The following is a 21,884-nucleotide window of genomic DNA, read 5'->3' on the forward strand; positions in this document are numbered from 1 at the left end:
TTTTAATAAATTAAATATATTGATAATGCATTAATTAAACTAAGCACGGGTTGATATATTGATTTAAACAAGTATCTTAATATCTTAAAAGTATACATCTATTCCACATATTACGTGATAGATAGATAGTTGTTAAGGTATATACATCTCAATGCATTGTTAAAAGAAGGGTCTTGATGCAATTGCACAAGAAGATGCATTCCAATTTCCAGCTCCGTGAAGAGTTTCTAATTTAGTTATATTGGCATGTTTTGTGTACTTAATAGTTCCGGTGTAGTATGCGCAAAATGGTTGAATTGCTTACTAGTCTTTTTCTCTTCAATATTACTATTGTTTTTTGTATATAACTGCAGATGAAAGTGGATATTCTATTTCAAATCAGAACATGTAATAATACACTTCAATGACTTACGGTTAAAAAATGTATTGCGGGAACTGAAGCATTTCACGTGATTTAATTAAAAAAAAAGTAAAAATATATTACCTGGAGTCAAGTTAAACCTCCTTGATGATGGTGGGTAATGCTATTTATAAGAATTCGTAAGTCGTAACTCTGCAAAGACTACAATTATAGAATGAAAAATGTTAATTTTGTGCACTTTCAGCTAATAAAATTAGCCCATTACACATCATAATTCGTTATTTTCTTGAAATTTTTATTACCTGACAATTTAAAACTTCTTAGTTATCGTTTATAAAAATTAGTCTCATAATAAAATCTGGAGTACTATATGCTGCACCTAAGTATTTCCAATCTAAACGTGCTCAATAATGGAGTCAACGGATGATTAAAATATTTTCATAGTCGACGACGCAGACTGATTCCACAAACATTGCTTTTCCAATTTTCAAGTGATTGATCATTTTGTGTAATTATTCCTTTGTCATTTTATGAGTTTTTCATTTTTTTTCTTTATTCATAATTTTATCTTTTATTTGGATGATTCATTGAATAATGCTAATAAAAACTAAAAAGGCGATGCTGATTGCTAACTAAATCTGGATAACACTTAGAAACTTTGGATACTGTTATAAGCATAGCATGCGTATGCGTATGCGTATGTGGTCCTTATATGAAAATAACATTAGTATTGATAGCACCGAAAAACTTGTTCCCCTAATCACCTTACAAGAAAGAAACGATTGTTGCTTGAATCAAATTCGAATTCGCACTTTGAGAGAAATGGAACATTGAAAATTGTGTAGTTTTGCCCTTTAACAACGATGATTAACACCTACGAAACGAAACAGTACAATTTTGGTTATAACAGTAGCACTTTACAATAACTTGCTGATAAGGCTAATTTGCAAATTCAAGATAATCTTATTTAGAACTAGAGAATAGATACATAGACAGATTTCCAAGAATGTTTCAATATCACAAATAAAAATTAGAACATTCTTGTAGAAGTGCCATTAAAAATTAACTATATCAAGTTATCAACATGACGTCTGTCGTTACAGTTGCATTCCAAAATCCCTGCTAGTTGTTCAATTACTTGTCAAAAGGATATGGAGTTTGTTCACTCCCTTTCCCGTCCTATTTCTTCTTTTCTTGCCCAACTTTGGGAACATTTCAGTGCCCAAGATCATGACATGATAATTAATATTATACATGGTGAACAAAAGTATATATACTTTTTCAGCCACTCACACAACTTTCATAGCCATACCAAGCCCAACATCACTTGTTCTTGGTCAAATTTCCAATGTTAACATCAGAGCACAAAATAGAAATGGTAACAACATTGAAGCTCGGAAGTCTCATTTTATCTTGGTCCAGTGTCCTTTCAGAAATTTAAGTACCGATCATCATCTCAGCTATATCTTCGCTCATTTCTTGCCTTTACGAGCAAGAAATCGTTCTCTAGCCGCTTGGATTCTACTTTCACTGTCATCAACACCAGCAGTAACTTCAACATTTTTCTTCGGCAAATCTGGCACATTTCTCTCGTTCTCCTCCTCAACAGGACCAGTTCCACCACTGATTCAGACAATGGAATTAGTGTCAACAATCGCATCCTTTTAAAACCGAAAAGAAGGGAAAAAGAAAAAAGCTCCAATTGCGGTATTTTGTTCAAAGCTCAGAGACATCAAATTGAGTTACCTTAGTTTGTATACGTCAAGTATCTTAAGCTTGTTAATAACAGGTACAACCCATCTCATCTCAACAGAACATACATTTCTCATGTATGGACGTGGAGTTGCAATTAGCTCATGGTACACAACATAGTCTGGAAACTTCCCCAGATCATCAGCTTTCAGAACAGACGATGGATGTACCTAGTACACATTACAGATTCAGGTATCTAAATATCTATCATTTAGTTAAAATTGAAAACAGTGAAGTGTATGGATTTAAGGGAAGCCATTTAAAGAATAAAAAGTATAAAAGTAAAAGCTCGCCAACACAACATGAAATAATATTTAGCAATGTGTTGCTAAAAGCAATGTGACATGCAATAGCAAGTGATCGGTCAAGAACTATCTATTCCAAAAGCTTAAGTTGATGGGTAGTGAGTAAACTTGCTCTTATTAATATTACCTGGACTACTTGGCCTTGAAAACCCAAAGTTCGATAACCATTGTGATGCATTTTCCTTTCAGCCAGCTGATTTGCATATCCCACACATAGAGCCTTCCTCAAATTTCGATAATCCTGTCGAGACTCTCCCCTTCTCCTATCGAGTGGTCCTATTGCAAGGTTGAAAAATGTAAGCAAAGGGGAGGAAAGGGAAACAGGAGAAGGAAATACACAGACACACAAAAGAAAAGAGATCTTCTTTCCCCGTGATGTAATTCCACTTTTATTATTATTTTATTATTATTTATCTTTTTTGACAAAGGGGTAATATTAGATTGGATATCATCATATGCTAAAGTGGAAACCAATAGTTTCTGTAGATCTTTACTGAAAACAGCATGATAATACTGGAAACAACTAACTGAGCCCTGAATGCAAGAAAACCATCAATTACTTTCTATCCACTTTTATTAGTAAGCATGCATGACAAGTAACAAAAATGAGATTTGACCAGGATACCCTTAGATTATAAGATAATTATGTGCAAAGGAGACTAACACAGTTCTCAACTTGAAGATGCTTTATTGTCAAACCAAATAGATCCAACTGTTAGTATGAACTTATACTATTTAGTTTTCAACAGAAAGTGTATTCTACAGTCTACACCGTACAAAGCAACGCTTAGAAAGTATGTTCGGAATGCCTGATCCCAAGATGACATTAGGGGAAATGTAAATTGACCTCCAGAGCCCCAAAAGACATTACAGTAAACACAACTTGTTCAAGCAACATTACTGTTGATGAATATAAATCTAAAACTGACGTTCTAAAATTAATGTTCAAAACTTCATTCTATTCATAAATCATTCAACAAAATTAGCCAAGTTCACATCAACAGAAGTAGGATGAACTGGAAGCAGACAGAAAAGAGCAAGTACAACATGTCCCATTTAAATTTCAGTCAACCATTATTTCACACTTCTTTTAAATGCACATTTTGCCACATGAGTTTCAAAAAAATCCATTAAACAAAAAATTTCAAAATCAGGCAAAAAGTCACTTTCTGCATGCAGTTTCCTCAGGAATATGGAACACAAACCTTTTGCTATTTTCTGCATTATCTGAGATAACTGCTTACGGACATCTCTAACAAACAGCATCCCTCGCACCTGCAATTAGTTAATTCCAGAATAATCACATATACCATTCATTAAGTAAAACACCCAAAAAAATGTCTAAGATGTGTTTCTCTTCGTATTTTATATGGGACTCCAGAAAACAGGAAATTTTAGATGAATGTTAGTGAAGTAGAACTGCAAACATGCATTCTCATCAACATCAAGAACTAACAATAAATGTCTTTATCCAAAGCCAGGAAGATCTTATATATCTGCACAGCCAGCTGTTTTGATTATGTGACAAGGAATACCCTAATACTCCACAAGAGTGGTAAACTTGAGACTAAATATTCATCAACAGACTTCCTAGGGTTACCTGTAAGCCATTGTCTTTGCACCAACCAATGTCATAATCAGTTTGATCCCAGCACTCAAATATCTGCAGCAATTGTATGTGATCACCCAAGCCAAAGCCATCAGGAAGGTTGGGCTCTGGGTGTTTCCTCTTTTTCTCAGTTCTGCTGAATCAGTGGAAAGTTGTAACAGCTCAGTCAGTCAGTCCTTGAAAAAGGAAACTGCACAAAACTACATGCAAGGCGTATTCCAGAATTTTGATAGTTGCTATATGCATTATCCATCCATTACTATTGTAAAACATGTTTTATAAGATGCAGTCTGTTAAAATTCAATCATGTGTATTTATTTGTAGGGAATGCTAACCTCGTCACTTGTGTGCTGGTGTTAGCATCCACACTTTAGACAGGACCAAGAAATCATTTTTTTTTTCATTTTAAGAGTGTGCAAGACTTGTGGATAAGAGGTACTTTTGTCCATAAACTGAAAGGAAAGACCAACATGGCTGAGGCTTTTCAGAGACAAAGTGTGAATTTGCAGCACGGTTAACTTTATGTTTATGAGAGAGGATTCTGTAACAACAAAAGAAAGTCTAATCCCTCTAGATGGGATTAACTACATAGATTAGATTATTTCATAAATGATATCGATTGTTAAACATGCAAAAGTCTTTAAACCCTTTTGATGATTCACCTTCTAACTTGCTCTTTGTTACCTTTCACCAAATCTACCCTTCCTGTTGGGACTTTTACAGAACTTCTCCAAACACGTGCATATCACTTAAGGTGAAATTATACCATCTTTTCAAAATAGGTCCCATATGAGCTCTTCCTCTAATGCATTTGTCCTTGATCCTAGGATGTCAAACTAATCAACACAATTTTTGTGGTATATTATCTTTTCACAGATATGTGACTTGTGGTATAATATCTTCCCTGATTTTACCTCTAAGCTACAATTTTTGTACCTTGATATTTTTTTTTTACATTCCCAATACTCTATGTTACTTCTACTTTTGAAATCATGTGATTCCAAAGCCTATCTCTGCAGCTCTATCTTTTCATTATCTCCTCTCTTAATTCTTTCAATAGTAATATATCATCAGCTATCACGATTTCTATAAGCCAGGAAAAATAAAATGCCTTAATATACACAAGTTTTGTGCATTTATGCAAAAGGAAAGAGAATGGTTTGTTATCTAGTTGAAAATGCATGAGAGAGAGAGAGAGAATGAGAGAGAGAACCTCCGCCCTGGTAGCAATGTAGTTTCAGCTGATAACATGGCAGCAACAGTCAAAGCCTCAGGTATGCAACCATAATCATTTGCCTCCATCAAGGTTCGTGATAAGGAAGGTTCTAATGGAAGCTCTGCATAGAATTTTAAAACAAAAAATTAAAATTAAAATTAATAAAGTTAGAAAGAAAATAGTGCACAAGGAACTTGTTGAAATACTCATTCAGACTGACATCTCATGATGAAGATAATGATAGTGAAATGCATGATTTCTCCAGACTAATTTAAAATTCAACCAAAAAAAGAAAAGGGGAAATAACTACCAGCCATTTTCTGTCCAATACTTGTAATTGCACCATTTTCATCAATAGCATCAATCAGATATAATTGCTTCAAGGCATCTTGTAAGGACTCAGCTGCAGAAAAGCAGTCATTCATCACCAAGTTATAGTCGAGTAAAATCCACTAAATCACTATCTGCCATGGAAGATGGAACAGGAAGATTAAAATCAAGAGAAACTAAACATATGCATTAAAATCAGTTGGGAACAGAACTCTGGGCCGATAAAAAGAACAAGGGTAACAGTAGAACACCATTGAAGAAGCCACAGAAAGAATTCAAAAACTTTTGAAATAACAAGTGAAAAAAGAAAAAGAAATAAAGCAACTTACCACAATCAAATGAGAATCAAGTTCAGTTATTTAACATTACTAAGAAAGAAAAAAAGAATAATTTAGTAAACTTTCAAATAAGAAAAAAGTATCTTACATGAAGGAGGATCAAGAAAATCAAATTTCAGGATGTCAATATCTGGAAGGTCCAATGACTTCAAGTAAAGAACACTACCAGCAAGAGAAGATCTCTGTATTTCGGGAACAGTAACATCCAAGAACTCATCATTGTAAACTTGGGAAGGATACAGACGGTAGCATTTTCCAGGACGGGTTCGTCCTGCTCGGCCTGCACGCTGATTTGCTTGCACTCTGCAATTTAAGATATTACTTTTAAAGCACATAAATTGCTTCCTGGACTGTAAAAGCATTGCATCACTGCATCCATGCTTCAAGTCAAAATGAAATGGTAATAATGATGCTTACTTGCTAATTTGAACAATATCAAGAGAATACATGCCGGTAGATGGATTATACTGCCTTTGCTTTACATACCCAGAGTCAATAACATACCTAAAATTCACAACATATGTTCAGAAACCGTAAGGAGACAACTTATTGTGCTTGATCTAAACAAGAAAACTATTTCTATGTACAATCAAATCAAGAAATGCACACATTCAATTGTGATGGGCATTCATCATAAATAAAATAAAAAATAAACAAAAAATTGCATCTCATAAAATGCAAAGGAATTAGAATATCATTAATTTATTTTCTTTGTATAGGAATTTGCATTACAAATTTAAAAAAGAAAAAGACATGCATTTTAAAGAACAAGTTAAACTAACACCACATTACTGCATGTGATTTTCCACTGTGTCAAAAGAAAAAAAAATGCATTGTCAGCTATACTATATATTGAGCACTCATTCTTGTTTTGGCGACAATATTTTCATCCTCTTCAGGGTGCTGCCCTAGGTGATATTCACACTGCTTTTACAGAAATAGTTTAATCATGGCATTAATCAGCTTCTTATCACATTCAAGAAATGAATTATCGGGTTGTCATTTCAAACAAGTTTAGGCTTTTTCTGACAAATACAATAATAAATAGCTACACTGAACACTGCAGAGAAATAAGAATCATTTAAATTATTATTACAATAAGTAATAACAGTTCCCTTGGCCTGCAATAAGCAACACATCCACTGAAGTTTTAATTTTAAAACAATAAACTTTGACAAAATATTAGTTCCCTTACACAACACCGTCAACAGTCAAAGAAGTTTCAGCAATGTTTGTTGCAACAATAATTCGCCTACAGCTTGGAGGTGGGGGACTAAATACACGCACCTGTAAGATTATACAAGATACGGATGAGCTTAAAATGCATGAAAAATATATATTATCTGGATCTTTAGTTTTGATGAATACCTCAAACATAACTGTTGCATAGTCCCAAAACAAAGAGCAATCACATGCATCTAATTTTTAATTTCAGGCTGAGTAATATTCTTTTGCATATGATTAGGAAACAAACATGATAAACAGCAACTTGAAAGCGAAAATACCTAGAGAATTCCCTCACTGCAGTTTGTTACTAACTTATTTCCAAAAGCCTAAGAACTATGTCCATTATACCTTCCAAGATATACTTTATATCGGTTCATATAGAAGTTATAGTATTTGCAACTTGCACTGAATAACTCAAGCCAGTGGTAAGCACAGTTCTCAATTAGGAAGATTGAATCAGAACAAAGTTTACTAGCCTGCAATTCAGGTGGCAAGGAACCATGTAGGGGGAGGATTATAGCATCCATGCAAGAACCTTCCTCCAAAGACCGAACTTTATCTTCTAACTTAGATACCAATTTCTCTATATCATCCTGTGAAATTATTTAGGCATGCTCAACCATTGCGTCATTTTAGAAAATAAAGGATTGAAATTACACTCTAGAGTATAAGGTAAATACCATATGATGAAAAGTTCACCTGTCCAGTCATGAATATCAAGACATCCCCTTCCGGTTCGCGAACATGTATATCTGCAAAACCAATACAATTATTTTAACCATGATCATCTTCTTCCTCGAAGAAAAGACCAGTTTTCATGAGACGTTATCTCAATACATGATAAATAGACATGTTAATATGTTATGCATGAATCCATCAAAATGCAATCAGAAAATTTTAGTTATACACCCTTGCTAGAAAGATTATTAACAATTGATACAATTTAAACCAATATACATTGCAATGCAGCTGAGGTTAACATGTCATTTCATACCAATAGCCGTTTTCAGAGAAGACTCAAGATAGCTTGACGGACGCTCCTTGCTATAAAGTATCTCAACCGGGTACAGTTTTCCTGGGATGGTCAACACAGGACAGTCCCTAAAGAAATTTGAAACTTTATCACCATCAAGAGTGGCCGATGTGATCAAGACTTTGAGATTGGAAGTACGAATTTTAGCCAAGCGTTTCATCAGCCCCATCAATATATCCCTGAAACAAAATACCAATCAAGATTGCATAAACAAACTCCACTGATTCAAACAAATATACAATCCAAAGCTAACACCTCGGACTATACTACAAAGTCTGCAGATACAACTGAAATGCAACATGTTTTAACTCTTACGTGTTCAAGCTCCGTTCATGAGCTTCGTCCAATATGATGACAGAATACTCATTCAGCTCAGGATTCACCAGACTCTCGCGGAGCAGAACCCCGTCGGTAAGATATCTAACCAAAATCAAATAAAATCAAATCAATCGCCACCATTCATCCAGTCAGAAACCAATTGAAATAAAAGCCAAACCAACTCAAACGGTGAACAAAGAATTATAGAATGCCATTACTTTATGCGCGTGCGGTGTGAAGTTCTATCCTCGAATCGAATGGCATATCCAACTTCCTCTCCAAGCTGAACGCCAAGCTCCTGCGCAACGCGCCTGCGATGAAGTAAGAGCCAAAACGACGGCGTATTAGCGAAAGCGAAGCTCAGAAATTTGTTTGGGATTTTAGTAGAGAGAGAGGAGTTGGTTAATTACCTTGCAACGGTGACCGCAGCGACACGGCGGGGCTGAGTGACGGCGATTCTGGCGGAATCGGCGTAGCCGCGGCGGTAGAGCATCTGAGAGAGCTGGGTGCTCTTTCCGGAACCGGTTTCTCCGATGACAACAACGACGGGATTGCGCTCAACAGTTTCAATGATCTTTTCTTCATATTGCACTATTGGAAGTGTTGCCATCGAATCCATCAAGTGAAACCGAAAGAAAAGAAACCGCAAGTTGGACCCTTCAGAGTCTTAAATAGTAAATACTCTCTGCTGAAGACTGGCCTCCTAAACTGAGAGGGAGCAAGTTATTGCATTTGTTTCAAAATCTACATTGTAAATTTTATTAAAAACTTTATTTTTATTTTAGAGATATCAGTATATCACATATCACAAATTTTAATTATCAAATTATTCTCTAATTTTTTGGGCGGAACTATAAAAAAAAGATTTAGAGTTATTTTTCTTAAAAGATTTTATGAAAAATAAAAGTAATTTTATATTTTAGTATTTTTTTATTTATCAATTATATTTGGATATAATAATATAAAAGTATTTTTTGTTTATTTATTATATAAAAAAAATTTTAAAAAAATATATTTTAAAAAAATATAAATCACAGCTTCTAAAAAAAGATTTTTTTTTATTTTTCTAGTATTTTTATTTTTACTATTAAAAATTTGTCAAGCACGTTAAAAAATAAAAAAAAATTATTTAAAAAGACCTTTTTTTATTAAGATAATGACTTCGAAACAAGCACTTTATTTTGTTATATTAAATTTCAGTAAAAAAAATAATTAATTTGTATAACAAAATACAATCTTAAAAACTAATTGGATAATAAAATTTGTAAAAAAACTAAAATATCTTACTATTTTTTTTTATATAAATTTGAATATTAATGTCTATCTTTTTCTATACAAATTTGACTACTTCAATATCCGAGCTGCTAGGAAAATGAACTTTGGGGCAAGTTAATTGTTCAATTTTTGGAACTTATAAGGTCTTTAATTATTTTGTGTGTATATATTTAAGTAGTTGGTCCAACATTGCAAACGAAATGATGATAGATCTATACATTATTTGAAAGGGGCAACTTATTTGCTGTTTGCTGACTCTTATCATCTTCTAGCTTCTGCACCAATATCACAAATAATGCCTACATCCATTCTCCCTTCCCAAGTAAGTCTCAAAATCTTGTAGATGATCGTTTTTGTCAATCGTTTCTATCAAATCTTGATGGTTTTTCTTTTTAAAAAAATTACTATTTTATCTTTTACTTATAAGGATATATTGTTTAATTAACTGCGTTACTAATTGTTCGCTACAATGGAATTCATTCTCGTTGGTTTTCATAAGATGGATTGAACAACAAACAGAAAACAATAGTAATAATTAATTAATAATGAGATGCATGAAACAAATTTGCCATAGAATGTCAAGATTTAGGAACAGTTACACATAATTAAGACCAATGCAAAATTAATTTGTGTTGTCCCACGTTCATGAGTTTTGTTCTCTTGTGATTTCTCAGAACGGAAACACAAGAACCACAAAAATGAGTTCAAGGCAACGTCCATTACATGCATGTGGAGTTTCCATGATAGCAATGGCAGAAATTGCGATTGGAAAAACCCAGAATGTCAATGGTCCATTGGGTGCAAACTTGAGAAGGATAATTGCAAAACTTTCGAGATCCACCACACCCCTTATTTATGCAATGCAATGCCAATTGCTAGCCATACTATCCTTCATGGATGATCACATCATAACAGCAGAGAAAATCTCCGAGAAAGTGTTCCCATCCTCTGCGGTGGCCTTCGACAAAGTCGATGAACTAGTCCTAATCATAGCCTCCATGCCAGAGAAATTTGATGGGGCAGTGAACAAGGTCCTAGCAGTGATCCACAAAGTGCCATTGCTAGAACGGGCAATGACCCTTTTCATATCAATGTTGAATGGTTTTGCTTCTATCTTGGATCATTATTGGGGGCGTGGAGATTCAATAAGAACAAAGGAGAAAACCATAGGTGTTGATTCATCTTCTTCTTCTGGATACATTTCCTTGGAAAACTTTCCTCCTATATTGGAGGCTGAAATCAAAGGGACTCACGACAAGAAGGCAGCGGCAGTGTTGCCGAGTTGCGCAAAAGGGTCTTACAAGCAGGCATTACTGGAGAGTGGTAACAAAGAAGGGAACAATCCACATGATGATGATGATGAGAAGGAGGTTGATGGAGGTGAATTGTGTGAAGTTAGTGAAGAAGGGGAAAGGAAGCAAGATGATAGAAGAAGTGAAGTTGAAGAGAATGATAAGTGTGAAAGTAACAAGGGTGGTGATGTTCTTTTGAAATTGTTTGATTCATGGCTCATGAACCCAGGTCGTTTCTAGAAAACCATGAAGAATAATGCAATTAGCTAGCTAGCTAACTAGAATCTCCATTTCTAGTATTTTTTTTTTTTATTGATTTATTTGTTTTGCAGTTTTGTTTCAATGTTACCCAAACATTCTTGAAAGTAGCTTGTTACTCTGTAATTTTAATTTTGTCCAACAAAGCAATCAAGTCCTTTCTTACCACTTATTGAGTTACAGTGTATATATAGGCAATGATTTACTTAGTATAATAATACAAATTTATTGATTTTGGATGTGTGAATCTTTCAATTCCAACAATAGAGGAGAACTATAGGATGTTGAGAAATTAATAACATAGCAGCCTCCTTATCAATGAAGCTAAGGGGCTATTGAGTGTTGAGGGTACAATAGAACTTATCACAAAATAAAATAATTCGTCTAGGAATTATTCCGGGAAGATAGGCACTTGGTGCGTCCATCTGCATGTTGCAAAGTCAACACCCAACAGAGAAGAATATCCATTTTAGTTTTGGTTGCTGTATGTTTGGATCCTGAGTGTGACAAAGTCAAATCATCATGATCGTCATCAATAACGATGTTCCTGAATTCTGATAGTGCTTCACGGATTCCCTCTGATCTATGTTCAAGTTGGCTTGATGACATAACCACAAATGAAGCAACTGTGCTAAGAATGAATTCGCACCTTAGGACAATTTCTTACGTTGGATATTTGACTCCAACAACTGAACCATCACATGATACCGTTACGTAAAGGCAATTCTTGACCGCAGATCAGGCAACTTGACATTTTTAACACCCAAAAATTCTCAATCAAATTAATAAAGGTAAGAAAGAAAGAATCTAAGTTTTAAAGTAGAAAACAGACAAAAAAAACTAAAAATATCAGAAATCAGATGCAGAGTTTGGATGTTCAGAAACCTTCTTTTAATATCAGTGTCTTTTAATCTTAATCATAGAAACCGATATTAATAAAAGAATGTACACTCTGCACACTTCGAGCCAATAATTACGGGTCAAAGACGACGTAGGAGAGGCATGAAGTTGAGGCTTGAATTGAAGCAAATGGATTTATGAGAATATGCTTACTTAGCTTCTTTTCAAAACAGAAACACCGTAATTTACATTATTCAGGTTTGTCGTAAGCCCGTAGCTGGAAAAAAGCAAATCTTACACTTTGAGCCTCGATGAAATACCCCCCGGAAAAAAAAGAAATGTAAGAGAGAGAGAGAGAGAGAACAAAATCCATAGATTACACAGGCCTGTACATCACTTCTTCGCTTTGGAAACCAAAAAATAAGCAGCACCCATTGGAAGCGAAATGCAGAGATTTACAAGTTACAAACCTTTGGAGCTTAACACTGGTAGACAGAAAAGCTCTTGCTTTTCCAGAAAAAGCTAAAAGCTTTCCCTGTCTTACTTCTAGACATTGACTTGCATTGCGGCTTCATTTCAGAAGGCGGCATTGACAAATCGTTAGTTTCAGGAGGGCAATGATGTGCGTCAGCTTGCACTGGCGGATGGTCTCGTTGCCGCTGCTCTCGAAACAGCATCAGGAGCTTCTGAGCTTTATCTCTCCCTCTTGGATTTCCATTCACTGATATTGAAACCAATGCAGGGATGACACCTTCTTGTAGCACCATCTCACAACATTTCTCACTTCTATTGCATAGAAGCAGGAGGCAAGAGACAGCTTGCTCTTGCTCTAGGAGCTCGCCTGTGTCCAATATTGAAGCCAATGCGCCTATAATTCCTGGAGTCGATAAAATTTCCTCCATCCCATCTTGGGAAGAAGCCAAATTTATCAAAATAGCTATACATTTTTCTATCCAACTACAATCGCCCTGGTCCACAAGAAGAATTTGTAGGCCGCCAACGATGCCGGATGAAAGGAGGTAAGGAATGTTGGAGGTTACAGTGGAAAGATTATAGAGAGCATGGAGAGAATCTTGCTTGCATTGAATATCAGTGTCAGCTTGAAGAAGCTCGATTAAGAACTGAACAGCCTGACTCATACCAATCAAACGCTTGGCCTCTTCAAGGGAAGATAGATTCACGTATAAGGCAGTTGCACAACCATACGAAGGAGTATTTGAAACCATTTCCTCCAACAATGATAATACTCCTGCCGCCAACATGATTTCCTTATTTCTGTTGAGAGGTTAAAAGCATAAAATTTAAGTCGATGATTTTCACCTTGTTAAACGTAATTGTGAATATTCAGATGTTAACACAATTTTTAAGTAAACATAAGTTAATATTATGCATGTTCTGGAAAAGCTAACGTACAACGTCATTCTCTTTCTGTTTAAATATGACAATGAAGAACCAGAGCGCATAAATGCCACAGAAATTATGTATATCCATGTGCATGTGGAAGGAATAGTGGAGGGAATTATTACATCGAAACATATTACCTAATAAATCACACAAACTTTGGAACTCATTATCAATACTTTTTAATAAAATCGATTTACTTTCAATATGAAGCATAAAAGCATTTTCAATAACAATATTGCTAGCTTTTGTCCAAGTGCAGGAATCCAAACAAAAGCTGCTATATGCCAATGATGTGAAACAGGATAAAATGGTTTACTAGGAACTACATTAATGGTTCAAAACTATTTCAAAAATAGAGGGGAAAAAAGAAGCAGTAAACCTGTCATTATTTACAGCCAGGTTGAAAAGAGCCATTGCTCCATGCTCCTGAGCCATCAAATTTCCTTCACGCACAGCTGATTGTAAAAACCGCAAAAGTACTTCAACGAAGCCATTAGCCCCCATAAAAATCCTTGCTTCTTCATCATCCTTCAGCAACAGCCTTAATCGTTCAACCACTTTACATTTCCTCTTCAAACTATTAGCCTCGGTCAAGATTTCCAGAAGGCTTGAGTACTGAGCAATATCTTCCTCTTGTGTAGACACACTTTCAGCCCTATTTCGCCCAATTTCCTCAAAGGTACCCCTTTCTTCTAATGGAACCACTTTAATACCCTTCAACTTGCAAGAGCTGACACTGTTTGCAGATCTTGAATTTGTGGATTCAGACTCATTGAATGCCAATCTCCAGTAATTAAGATCAAGAGATTCAGGAGGGCCTTCGGGAATATTAACTCCATTCTGTTCACACCAACTAGCAACAAGACCTTTCACACAGTAATTAGGAGTCAAACAGAGATGTGTGAGCTTCTGTTGGGTCTTTGGGCAAGTGCTGTGGCCATCACTAAACCATTTTTCTATACATAACCTTTCGTAAGTTTGCCCAGAAGCAATGATTACAGGATCGTACATAAGTTGCAAAGATATTGGGCACCTTAGCTCTTCAGGGGGAAGGGGCATGTGCTCTGATTTCATATCATTTGGCTTAAAACAAAAGGAACCAAGTTTAGAAAACTGTCTGTCAAAGGCCTGACAATGAACACCGGGAACACCATCCTCAATGGATCCCTGAACAGTGGGAGAACAAGGTGCAGAACCCTGAGAATCATTGTCATCTGAGAACTCATTTCTAAATAATTTTGAGTATTTCTTCATAAGATGCAAAAGATAAGCAACAATTGATTCCTTCCGCTTGTCTTCCTCTGCCCGAGCCCTTTCTATGACCTTCTTGAGAGCTCTTCTTTCAGCAAGAGCTGCTCTAGAAGATGTAATTCCAAGCCTGCTAGCAGCCTGATGAAAAGATTCAAGTTCATTGCTGTCATTAGAGTCATTAAACTTTCTTCCCTGCTGAAGCAATGCAATTAAATCATCACCAATTTTCTTCTCTGATGGATCAAGTGCAAATGACACACTTGCAAGTTCATTGACAATCTCCTGAATCTGAACATATAAATTCAAACCAAAGGTCAACTTTAAGTATTGACACAAAAACAGTAAATTTGTGAATATGCATTTATATAAACAGCAATCTTCAAGTTTAGTACCTGACACCCAATAGATTGTGGAACAATATCTTCCACCCGTTTAAGACCATCTTTGAGAGAACATTTAGCCCTCTCAAATTTTAGAAGAATAGAATCTGCAGTTATAGCCTGCATCGTAAGTATTGCCGTTTGTGAGATAATGACTTTAGACCAGCCAACAAATGAATAACCTGATGAACAAGCTAAAAAGAATCATCAGATACCCAGAGATCAGGTCATAATGGAGAAATAAATCATACCAGGTAAAGTTTACTACATTCTGTGCAGTGCTGAAGAATGTGTTTAGTCTTCTCTATGGCCATGTGCAGAGAACATAATGCTTGAATTCCAGATTTGCTCCTAGGCCGAGCTGCTTCCAAGGAAGGAAATACCGACAATATTTTGCAATATATCAGAGAAAGCGCCTTGCACATCTGTCCATGTAACTGCATCAGAAACCAAATAAATATTGCTTAGATTACATTACAGAAAATTAAAGAAACAATTACATAAAACTTGTAACAGACAGGAAACCATGACACTAAAACCAGAGAAAGACCGATCATTAACACTTTTCTTTTTTCATTTGGTCAGTGACGCAAATATTTGCTAAAGTAGCCATAGCGATAAACCGAATAAAAAAAGACCTGTCCAGTAGTGCAGATTCAACTGTTTGTAATAGCCACTCAATAAATTTCCGAAAAAGAAAATGTTTGTCTCGATTTTCCACTTAATTGAATCCAAAAAATGTAAAGAAACAAATATTTACCAAATTCGAGTCCTCAAATAGACCTTGCCATATCGACTGTTCATATAGTCAAAGCAATTACTGCTCAATCATCATACCTTGGCATCACTTGCTGAAAACTGTTTTTCCTCATACTCAGCTACATCCATAGTTCAAATCTCCCTGTAAACTCTGGGTGCTAACCAATCTCAACTGTTTTAGCCAATGAATCAAATGCAAACAAGAAAAAATCAGAAAAGAGCCAAAAAAAAATAGAAAATAGAAAATAGAAAATCTTAGCAATTCGGAATCAAAACGGCATCAGTCCATATCGCTGCAGTCAACTAAAATTTTCAGCAGTTTTTTCGTTCCAAATAGTATGCAATTAATTAACACTTTCCTTCAAGAATTGAAGAGACAACAGCTAACAGAAAATACAGTACGTAACTACACGCTGCTCAAATTTTGAAAATAAACTTTGAGGGATCAGAGAATAAATGCAAAAGACGAAAAGGATATGTCAAATTCGAAATAAATCATCTCCGTGAAGCTTAATCCATCGAAACTAATTTTCACTTAACACCTTAATGATTTCAACCAAAAAAAAAAAAAGAACCCGGGCTTTAAGTTTCCAGCTAAGATCTTCATTTACACAACTTCAGCGCTTGAAGAAGTATAGAAAGGTTGAAACACAAAAACCGTTAACAGCTTAAAAAACCATTAAATAACTATTCAAGAGAAGTATCAGATTCAGAAGCCAAGTGACGTAGGTAAGATAAGTAGAAGGAGCAAGGATTGGATATTGGACAGCAAAACGACGACGTACCAAGCAGAAACTTCAAATCGCGGCCAAGGAGGCTTCATTTAAGAAAAAAAGGAACAGAGAGAAAGAGTTGCAGAATGGAAGAAATTTTAGAGTTGAGTAAGAAGATGGAGAGATTTGTACAGAGTGAAACACGCTGAGAGTGAAATCGAAAGCAAAATAGAACGACGTTTGTGAGAGAAAGAGAGAGGAGAAGAATGAAGGAAGATAGGGGAGGGAGATGGAGATTTGGTTATGCTGTGAGACTCAGTGACTGTCTGACTGAGTCTAATTGTTAAAAACTTGTTTAGTTAGTTAATATATAATATAATATTAGTTATTTGAAAATTAAAGAAGTAATCATGTAACTATATTATATTATATTATTATGTGTCCGTTTTATTCGTTTTATTTTTGGGATGAAATTATTACACATATATTAAGACCGATAATCTTTGAATTTAAAGTTTCGACCTGTTTATTACACAAACTAATTGCCACTAGAGCGCTCTGTCTTGGAGAGATGAAATTATTGTTGTTTTTTTTTTTTCTTTTATTTTAATTTTGGACAAAGAAAATGGATTGAAAGGGAAGGGAGTTAGAATTTTCACTGCTTTTTTTCTCTCTCCCTTTCCCGGTTCATCGGCCGACAGTTGCCGACCTCTTCGTTTGTCGCCACGCAGTCCTGTATAATGACATTTTTGTCCTTTTGCACTCCACATGGTATTTAAACTAAAAGTTTGATTTAGGCTTCTATAGTAGTATGTTAAAAGTGTTGTTTAGGGTATATAATCACATTCAGATCTAAAAGTTGGGTCATTTAATATTTTTTATAAAAATTATTAAAAGCAATATTAAATAATTAATTTTTTTTGGCTTAAAATTATTCTGTTTATGTTAAATTCTGAATCTTAACTTATAAATTTTAAATTTTACACTCTAAAATATAAATATTAAATTTTAAAATTGATTAATGTTACCTAACTAAAAGTTTGATTCTCTAAATTTTTTATTTATTAAACATTACATTTTTATTTTAATTTATGCAGTTAACAAGACATATGAGATGAACTTAAAATATATAATAGTAGAAATTTTTAGGCCTAAGGTTAAAAAATCATTTTTAGAGTAAATTAATAGAAGATTATATTTTAGCTTAAATATTCTTTTTCATTTTATAAAATTTTAGATTTAAAATTTGATATTATAGATATAATTTGTTGAGTTAACTAGGACATTTGATAAGTATTTAGTTTTTGTCTCCATATTAATTTTATCTATTTTTTTATATATCTAAATTTTTTTAACAATTAAATCTAATTAAATTGGTCAAATCCAACAAAAATCATTTTCATTAGTGAAAGCATGAATACATGCTCCAACTATCCCCACTAACTAACGTAAACGATTATATTTCACGTTCCTCCTCTTCCTTTTTTTGTGTTTTTTTTTCTTTGTGTACTTTCTCTTTATCATCGTTCTTTTATTGCTAATGTTGTTGCTGCATTTTTATTCTCTTTTTCTCCTCCGCTTCTTGGTGATTTTATAGAATTATATATTTTTTCTTTTTATTTGTTTTATTTTTCTTTTTTTTATTCTTGTTAATAGGATAAAACAAGAAGAATTATAAGAAAGTAAAATAAGAAAGATAAAATGAACAAGAAAAGAAGATGAGGAGTTTTGAGTTAAGTAAAATATATAAAAAAAAATAGTACCGAAATTTTTTAATCGTGATTCAGAAGCTTTTCAATGTTGACACCAAAATTGTTTAACTATGACACAAGTTAAGAGAGTCAAACAAGAATTATCAGAGAAAGAAGAAAAAGAAGAGAAGAACGAAGAACAAAAACAAGAAGAAGATGAAGAGGAGAAAGAGGAGTTGTTTTAATTATGCAAAAAAAAAAACTAAAATTTCTTAACAATAATACCGAAATTTTTTAATTTTGATATCGAAATTTTGCTATAAAAATATAAAAATGTCTTCTTTAATATTACATTTTTTTCTTCTTATTCTTCTTTCTTTCTTTTTTTTTTCTTTTCCAATGTTGCAAGAATCGGACCAATCATTGAAGTGGTCAAATGACTGGTTCAATGATTCAACCAGAATCAAACCGTAGTTGAATCGGTTTAATTAAATATAGAGTAAAATTATAAAAAAAATCAATATGTAATTTTAAATATTTAAATTCAATAATTTATAAACTAATTAAATTTAAAATGTGACAATTTCACAATGAGTTATCCATAATTTATCATTAAAATTTCATAAACAACTTCAAATATCAAAGTTTATAACTAAAGAAAATCAAAACGCACATAAATGACAAACACAAAATGTTTTACAACCAAAAGAAACAACATTGAACAAACAATATTTCAACTAAACAAAGACACTACTCATCAGAAGTCATAATAATCATTAAGTGTTTCAATGTTTTCATCATAAATAGGTAATCCAAAGCCACCATCTTCAAAAGTACTACCAAAAGAAGTATTCAAGGATTCAATTACAATATCAAGCATATCCACTTCAACTTTCATGTCTCTTCCATCTAATAAAATAGAAAAAAATCAATAAAAAATCAATATTAATGACATATATCTTTATAGAATGAAACAAAGTTTGCTATGTCACTCATCATGAATATACTTTCAATGCTTTCAACATCTCTATTAATAAATTCAGGATCATCGTCATCTACCAAAACTTTGTTTCCAATTTCGATACAGTTGTATCTCTTGCATTGCGGCAATTGAGTCATCGTAAAGTATTTCAACATCAAACAAATCAAGTAAAGATCTCAAGATATTTGCCTTGTTCAAATGCTTGTCTCACCGTATTTTCAAGATACTTGTGTATGGCGTATAGGCAGCTTTTCGATTTTTAAACATTGTCTTGATAGCATTTTTGGCTTTTTGCATGGCTTCATACCAACAATTTTTATAGTGGTAACACAATCTTGCCAAAATTTACTATCCAAGACAATTGAACTAACAATCTTTCTATTAGCACTTTTGGCTAATTTATGAGAAGTGAAATGTTTGTCCACCATCAATGCTTGCAAGTCTTCTTTGTGATCATATATACTTTTCAAAGAAAACAGTGGCAAAACGTGTGACTCTTGGTTAAACAATTTCTTTTCAACTTTTTCTTTTTCTAAGCTAAGACAAGAAGATCATATGATTGTAAACAAACACAGTCACTTTTGAAGCACGAGAAGTAAGGTCAGCTATGTGAAGAATACTTGCAATATCTTTTAAAATAATATTCATACAATGGACAGCACAATGAGACAAATAATATTTGGATATTTTTCATGAATGAATTTTTCAGCAAATACATAATTAGCAGCATTATCAGTGACCACATGCACAATGTTACTAGGCCCAACCCACTCAATAACATCAGCAAATAAATTAAACATAGTATCGGCTTTTTTGTATAAAACTAGGATTCTAAAATTGTATAAAGTACGAAATGAGGTAGAGAAGAGGAGAAGAAGCCCAAAAAGCTAAATTTTTTCTCTTTAATATCTAACCTAATTGATTTAAAAATAAAATAAAATTATAAAATCTAAACTCTAAAAGATTGTATTTTGTTTTAATAATAATGAAAAAAAATAAAATAAAATAATTATTAATTTAAAACTAAGCCAACAAAGTCCTTCCGTGTAATCCATATACGCGCTATTGACGCTAAACGCCAGGGCGTCGTTGAGGCAGAGAAGAAATGTGTGGTTTCTAAGCGTTTAGCGCCACTAGCGCGTGGTCTTGAAACTGGTTACGAGGTACTTGGCGCTAAACGCCGGGTCGTGGCGTTTAGTGCCTACTCAACAGAAGGTTTGCACGCGATACGAGGTGCCTGGCGCCAAACGCCAGGTAACGACGTTTAGCGCCAGCTCAACAAAGTCAAATTTTCTCCTTTTTCTTCAGCACGAAATTTGTCAAATCACCCGAATTTTTTCTGAAATCAATAAAACCGCACTGCGTTTCAAAGTAGCATCTAAACGTGCTTCAAGCACTAAAATCTCAATAAATTCATATCTAAAATAATAAGAAAATATAGAAAAGATGTTCGCACATCAGCACACAGCAAATACTATAACAGGTCTAGTACAATGCATTACACACATTAAACTTCTTATAGCACTAGCATATTCTAATTGTGCTATAGGACTTCCCATGTTTCTTTCTAATTTAAAATTAGGATCATAAGGTGTATTGGATTCTTTAATTGTGAGATGATCAAACTTTTTCAATACATTTTTTATATAATGAGATTGACTTAAAGTAAAACCAACTTCATTCTTATGCACCTTTATGCCTAATATTGTATCAACTTCATTCAAATATTTCATCTTGAATTTAAAAGTTACATACTCCTTCATTACACGAATTCCATCTAAATTTGTTCCAATTATTAACATATCATCAACATATAGACAAATAATTACTCCATAATCTTTAGTAAATTTTGAGTAAATACATTTATCCGCACTATTATGTGAGAGTCATTTGATAACATCACGGAATCAAACTTCTCATGCCATTGTTTAGGCATTTGTTTTAAATCATACAAAGACTTAATCAATTTGCAAACTTTCTTTCATTTTTATTGGTTTTGTCTTCACTAATATGATTCACTTTAGAACTTTAAGAAAAATACATAGCATCACGTTTTTTAGTTTCCTCCTCTATATGTAGATACCTTAGTAATTTCTCAATTGCGAAGTTCTCACCAAGATGTAAAAATTTCTTCCTATTACCATTTCAAGATGAAGGTAATTTTAAAATAATTGCTCCAACTTGTAATGATTCAAGAATTACCACTTGTAGATCACGAAATCTACTTACAAGGATTTGTAATTCATGAATTTGATCCATAACAGGTATAGTATCATTCATTATAAATTCAAAGTATTTAATCATAACAAACTTATCTGTTCCTTGTCATTCGGTATTGTATTTTTCTTTCAAAGACTTCCAAATCTCCAATGGTGATTGAATTGACATGTAGAGATCATAGAGTCGGTCGGATAAAGTGTTGAGAATATGACCTCGACATGCGAAAGTATCTTTATCGCATTTCTTCTTCAATTGAACAATCTTTTCTTTCTCTTCCGATGTGATATTTTCAGCGACATCGGCAATTAGTGTAGTTTTTGGGTCAATCAC

At 33.7% G+C, this 21,884-nt stretch overlaps 2 protein-coding genes across 3 annotated transcripts; both read right to left on the minus strand.

Annotated features, from left to right (window-relative positions):
* Positions 1 to 1,322: 1,322 nt before the first annotated feature.
* Positions 1,323 to 9,196, minus strand: LOC130969729 (probable pre-mRNA-splicing factor ATP-dependent RNA helicase DEAH4). 2 transcript variants are annotated; one of them, XM_057895591.1, is made up of 16 exons: positions 8,900 to 9,196; positions 8,708 to 8,800; positions 8,487 to 8,591; positions 8,133 to 8,350; positions 7,838 to 7,890; positions 7,615 to 7,731; positions 7,107 to 7,198; positions 6,329 to 6,415; positions 6,000 to 6,214; positions 5,554 to 5,646; positions 5,241 to 5,364; positions 4,019 to 4,163; positions 3,624 to 3,693; positions 2,546 to 2,694; positions 2,108 to 2,283; positions 1,323 to 1,984 (listed from the first exon to the last, which is right to left on the minus strand). In XM_057895591.1, the coding sequence occupies exons 1-16, from the start codon at positions 9,106 to 9,108 to the stop codon at positions 1,834 to 1,836; spliced, it is 2,097 nt and encodes a 698-aa protein (XP_057751574.1). In that variant the 5' UTR covers positions 9,109 to 9,196; the 3' UTR covers positions 1,323 to 1,833. The 2 variants fall into 2 exon arrangements, with proteins under 2 accessions (XP_057751574.1, XP_057751575.1); XM_057895592.1 differs by having other exon boundaries at positions 1,324 to 1,984; positions 4,019 to 4,160.
* A 3,138-nt stretch (positions 9,197 to 12,334) lies between these two features.
* On the minus strand, positions 12,335 to 17,005 carry LOC130968282 (U-box domain-containing protein 6-like). Its single transcript, XM_057893470.1, has 6 exons — positions 16,734 to 17,005; positions 16,027 to 16,120; positions 15,441 to 15,626; positions 15,202 to 15,309; positions 13,938 to 15,097; positions 12,335 to 13,429 (listed from the first exon to the last, which is right to left on the minus strand). Exons 2-6 carry the CDS (start codon positions 16,075 to 16,077, stop codon positions 12,634 to 12,636), a joined length of 2,301 nt encoding a protein of 766 aa, XP_057749453.1. The 5' UTR covers positions 16,078 to 16,120; positions 16,734 to 17,005; the 3' UTR covers positions 12,335 to 12,633.
* Positions 17,006 to 21,884: the final 4,879 nt, after the last annotated feature.

The sequence above is a fragment of the Arachis stenosperma genome, chromosome 3 (assembly GCF_014773155.1).
Source record: "Arachis stenosperma cultivar V10309 chromosome 3, arast.V10309.gnm1.PFL2, whole genome shotgun sequence".
NCBI lineage: Eukaryota > Viridiplantae > Streptophyta > Magnoliopsida > Fabales > Fabaceae > Arachis > Arachis stenosperma.